This window comes from Aethalodelphis obliquidens, unplaced genomic scaffold (assembly GCF_003676395.1).
Source record: "Aethalodelphis obliquidens isolate GAN/ISIS:26980383/991018 unplaced genomic scaffold, ASM367639v1 scaffold704, whole genome shotgun sequence".
In the NCBI taxonomy this organism is placed as follows: domain Eukaryota; kingdom Metazoa; phylum Chordata; class Mammalia; order Artiodactyla; family Delphinidae; genus Aethalodelphis; species Aethalodelphis obliquidens.
The window spans coordinates 6,132-11,619 of NW_020838615.1; the positions used below are offsets into that span (position 1 = coordinate 6,132).

Below are 5,488 nucleotides of genomic sequence, written 5' to 3' on the forward strand. Positions count from 1 at the left end.
TGTTCCTCACGGGGTCGGTAGTCTAACACTCTAAGCAGTTACTGCTTTTACCTTTTACTATCAGGGTTCATTTCCCCACAAATCAACAAAACAAAGAAAATTACCTAAACTACAGAGGCAAGATACAGGCCAGACTTTCTCCACACAGGGTTTTCCCCGAAGGGACTCAGGAAGCAAGCAGGTCCTCCTTCACTCTGGACGGTTCTCTGAGCAGTCCTCATGAGGCCTCGAGGTTTCTGGACGACTTTTCTTGCCCAAAGAATCCCGAAGCCCTACAGCGTATTTCCGGGCTATAATTGTGATCCCAAGGTCTGATTCTGCCCAGTACCATTCAATCTCTGTCCTTACTCTCATTAATTTTTCTGGGCTTCAGTTTTCCCGATCGAAAACCAGGTTCTAGGCTCCTAACTAGCTGGGGCATGTTTGGGGAGCAAGTGCCTTAGCGTTTCTGATGCTGTTCCGAAAAGCGAAGTTTCCCTCGGACTGAAGCTCTCGGGTGGACGGTCCGCGCCCCAAGCTTGGGCGCGCATCCCTGATAAGAGGGCGCCGATGTACAGACAGCGAATCCACCCGGTTCAACCCTGCCTTCCTAAGCATCACGAGACTTATCAGAAAATGAAACTGAAAACCGGGAAGTCCCTCTTTCTAACCTGCCAGGGCCTCGCTCGCTAGGAGACCGGTGACGCCCCGGCGGGCACGGTTCTGATTGGCGGCCTGGGCCTGGCTATAAGTGCGGGCGCGGGACCGGGTCCTCACTCTGACACCCGAGCCTCTCCTGTAGCGATGGCTCCTTTCGTGACCTTGGTCCTGCTCGGGCTTCTCTCGCTGTCTGGCCTGGACGCCGTCCAGCGTGAGTGTCCCCTCCTCCCTTTCCCTCTTCCACCAGCTCGTCCCTGTCCCGCTCGCAGCCACTGGGCACTAACTCCGTACCCCCCGGTCCCAATCCCAAGGTTCGGTGGAGTAGCACGAGGTTTTCTCTCGGGCTGTGGAGGCGGTGGGGGTGTGTGGAGTGGGGAGGGGTGCGAGCCCAGGACGCCGGCTTCTCCGGGATGGGGGGGAGGGGACCTCTGGCACGCCCGCACCGGGTGGGTCGGGACAGAGCGACCGAGGTGTGGGAGGGGTTCACTTCCGGTGGTTCGTGGGGCCTTTGGCTCCCCCCCGTGCAGCGGGAGCTGAGGGCGGGCTGGCGGGTCCCAAAGGGCTGGGTTGGGGGCTGCGAATGGGTGGAGACCACGCGTGGGCTTTGGGGGAGTCGCCGCCAGGGTGTATCAGTCCGCTGGGAGCCCGAGGGCCTCGAGCTTCCTCCAGGCGCCCGCCAGGTTCAGCTGCCTCTCTGCACGTTCCCCAAATCCGCGACGACCAAACCACGGCGAGGAAGTTGCACGCGACTCTTGTGGAATGTCCTGAGGTGTTTATATAGCGCTTCACGTCGTTCATTCTCTTGTTCCCGCTACCTGTCGCTCTTAATAATAATCATAGAGCTACCCGTTGGCGGCTTACTGACCTGCGCTATGTGCTGTATGTCATTTAATTGTGAAATGCGTCTACGATGTAAACAGGGTGCCTTTATCATCAGCTTGTCATAGATGAGGAAAGGGAGGCTAGAAGAGCTGAAGTAACTTAATCACGCAGGGGATTTATGGCAGACAGTAGAGCCTGACCAGAGCATTTGGGGGGTCGTGAGCCCTTTGCCTGTAATCCGTGCGTTTTTCACAGCCTTCTGGGGAGAGATTCTCGGGAGCAGGCTGGGCGGACATGGGCCCCTGTTGCCTTTCTTCACAGAGGGCTCCTCCTTTGGCTCCTTGCCTGGTTCTTTCCAAGATGAACTGAGTATGTACTTTCAGTTTTGAGTAAGCGAAGGTTTATCATTCAGAAAGTTTGTAATACTAGGGATAAGAGTAATCAACATGCTTCCCCAAGCTGTCTGTCAGGGACACCATGGATACTGACTCAGTACCTTCTAAATACCCTGCAATATACCGGACCCTCAGATTTTTCTCTCTCACAAAAGGCTCTATGAAGCGGGTTTTTGTTTGTTTTTTGTGTGTGTGTATGTTTGTTTGTTTGTTGTTGTTCATGAGAAAAAGGAAGTTAGTTTAAAAGTTATTTACAAAATAAAGCATAATGTCTGTATCATCACTATTATTACATGACTATGTAAGTCTTTCGAAAAACTTAATGTCATTAATGACATTAAGACTATCTTAATTTGAATATTTCCGAAGTAATGCCTGGAACATACACAAGACCTTCTCTGGAAGATATACAAGAAATGTGTAATTGCGATTGCCTCTAGGGGGTGTATTTTCTGCTCTTTCCCCTGTGTGGGTTTTATTTCACTGTGGGCATACATTAACTCTTCAATTAAGTTACAGAAGCTCAAATAACTCTCCCAAAGTCACAGAGCCATTAGTGGCTGAGGCCAGATTCTGATACTCTTCCCACTATTGGAAGAGATTATTGTGATGTTCTTGCAGAAAATTCCCTGGCTCCCTCAAAGAGTGAATTCCAGGCAGGATGAATCAGTGCTCTGATTCCTGTGGCATTTATTATGTCCTGATTATTAGAAGTTGAAATGTGAAGGGCTTTCTGATTTATCTTCACTTTTAAATTTATTTTTTAAAAATCAGCATTCATGGGATTTCCCTGGTGTTCCAGTCATTTCACTGCCAAGCACACGGGTTCAATCCCTGGTCGGGTAACTAAGGTCCCACAAACCCCGAAGCACAGCCAAAAAAAAAAAAAAAAAAAGGTAAAATTGATTTAAAAAAAAAATCAGTGTTCATTAGGATTCTCAGTACAGCTCTTGGTGGGACTAGGAACCTTTTCTTTGATGATAGGATGTTTCTAGACAGATACATCTGATCAGAATAGCCTGGTTCTCCTCCTTACCCCACCACCTTCTGTACATGAAGGATGAACTGACTTTTGCCATCATGTACCCTGAATGTATTTGTATTTAAAGGTGGATTATTAACATGTATTAGTGTCATTCTGTATATTTAGTAGCAGTAACACTTCACTTTGGAAGAAAAATATAGAAATAGAGTTTATAATATTTTCTTTACATCCCTATGGAGGGTCTAGTCATGCATCCCATTTTGGAAACCACTGTTCTGTAGCATTATGCAGTATTCCCAACCTGGCAGATTATGGCAATCACTTGAGCATGCTAATTAAAAATGCAAAGCCCATTCCCATGTGCATTATTCCACTTGGTTTTCTAATGGTGACAGTATGTTCTCTCGCATGTGCCACAGTCCTCACCCTTCCCTATTGTTCTTACCCAGCCCAACTTCATTTAAGGTATCTGCCATCTTCTGCAGGCATTTTGGTCTGGTTTCTTTTTTTTCAAGCTCATGAAATCACATATAAAATCAGGTAGAGGGGGCTACCCTGCTGGTGCAGTGGTTGAGAGTCCACCTGCCGATGCAGGGGACACGGGTTCGTGCCCCAGTCCGGGAAGATCCCACATGCCATGGAGCGGCTGGGCCCGTGAGCCATGGCCGCTGAGCCTGCGCGTCCGGAGCCTGTGCTTTGCAACGGGAGAGGCCACAACAGTGAGAGGCCCGCGTATGGCAAAAAAAAAAAAAAAATCAGGTAGAGGTTTGGTGTGTAAACTTGGGGTAGGATGATGAGGTTGTGTTTTGCAAGAACATACTTTGGGTTGAATCAGGTCTCAGAGCAAGGAGGTAACAATATTTACACCTGCCACTTACAGAGCAATTGCTGTGTGCCAGGCACTGTACTAAGCACATATTGAGAAGTCTGATCGGTCTGGATCTAGGCAGGAGGCAAAAAAAAAAAAAAAAAAAGGAGTAAACATAAGGGAAAAAAATTGACTGGGTTGAAACAGTGTACAGTAACGGGAATTTTTGATGTGGCTAATATGGGGGGAGTGTGAAGTGAGAAATGAAGCTTGATAAGTAGATTACGGCCAAATCATGTAGACTTTTGAGTGATAAGGAATTCTGTGGGTGCTGAGGAGCCAATGAAAAGTTCTTGAGATTCTCCACAGAAAGATTATTAAAGATACAGCACAATCTTCACTGACAGAAGAAGATGTTAAGAGAAATCTGCTAGAAAAAGCCTGAAAGGCACGTGTAGGGGAATTATGTGGGAAAGATACTAAGTCATGGTTTATCCCAGAAAATGGAGGCTGCCTTTTGGAAAAATGGAAGCTCATTTGGCATGAGGGGAAAGGGAATTGGGAGAAATGGAGGATCAAATAGAAACACTTGGGGCCTGATCTAGCTTTAGACCAAGGTAGCCCCAAGTGAAATACTCTGCAATTTCATCTGTCTTCCCCTGCTGCTCCTCAGGTCCTCCGAAGGTTCAGGTTTACTCACGACACCCCGCAGAGAATGGAAAACCAAATTACCTGAACTGCTATGTGTCTGGGTTCCATCCACCCCAGATTGAGATTGATTTGCTGAAGAATGGGGAGAAGATGGAGGTGGAGCAATCAGACCTGTCTTTCAGCAAGGACTGGTCTTTCTACCTTCTGGTCCACGCTGAGTTCACTCCCAACGCAGTGGATCAGTACAGCTGCCGCGTGAAACACGTTACTCTCAGAGAGCCCCAGATAGTTAAGTGGGGTAAGTTTTCAAGTTCCTTCCTTAGCTGCTGACAGTTGTATCTGAACATAGCCACAGCATAAAGCTGCCTTGATATAAGAACATGTGCATACTGGGATTATCAGGGAATGTTATTAAAGCTCTGATTAGTGGCACCTTCTGAGAGATCTCTGCACAGCGTGGTCACGGAGACAGTGGTTTCCCTGTAGTGAGAGCAGGGAGCAGTAGCAGCACTTCCACAAGTGCACAGGCACTCCCAATGATTCTTCCCTACTGGCTTCCTTGGGCCTTCCTGATAGCCTCAGGGATACTCAGGACCAAGGAGAGTCTCAGGAAGGCACCGGTCTTGTCTGTAAGTCCTGCTATGGTAGTGCCCTCCAATCCTAGACTCCTTCAGTTCTCTGGCTGGCTTGGGATCTAAGGCTAGTAGGCAAGGTGGGGACCTGCTGGGTTTTTTTTAACGAGGCACTCATGGTGAGGGACAGTGGGCTCTTCTGCCAGCTTTATTTATAACAGTTTTAGACATTTGTTAGTACATAGTATTTCAAAAGTGAAACTTAACTGTTTCTCTTTTTCTTTCTCCATTTTCTTTTCTGTAGATCGAGACCAGTAACCAGCATCATGGAGGTAAGTTTCTAATCTTAAGAAAATCTTTCTTTTATAAAGTAATTTATTTATTTTTGGCTGCGTTGGGTGTTTGTTGCTGCGTGCGGGCTTTCTCTAGTTGCAGCGAGTGGGGGCTACTGTTTGTTGTGGTGGGCTGGCTTCTTATTGTGGTGGCTTCTCTTGTTGCGGAGCACGGGCCTAGGCGTGCCAGCTTCAGTAGTTGTGGCATGTAGGCTCAGTAGTTGTGGCTTGCGGGCTCTAGAGCACAGGCTCAGTAGTTGTGGTGCACAGGTTTAGTTGCTGTG

At 47.9% G+C, this 5,488-nt stretch overlaps 1 protein-coding gene across 1 annotated transcript; it reads left to right on the forward strand.

Annotated features, from left to right (window-relative positions):
• Positions 1-721: 721 nt before the first annotated feature.
• On the forward strand, positions 722-5,208 carry LOC113616872 (beta-2-microglobulin). The gene is made up of 3 exons (XM_027100246.1): positions 722-850; positions 4,323-4,598; positions 5,177-5,208. The coding sequence occupies exons 1-3, from the start codon at positions 784-786 to the stop codon at positions 5,188-5,190; spliced, it is 357 nt and encodes a 118-aa protein (XP_026956047.1). The 5' UTR covers positions 722-783; the 3' UTR covers positions 5,191-5,208.
• The last annotated feature ends 280 nt before the right edge of the window (positions 5,209-5,488 follow it).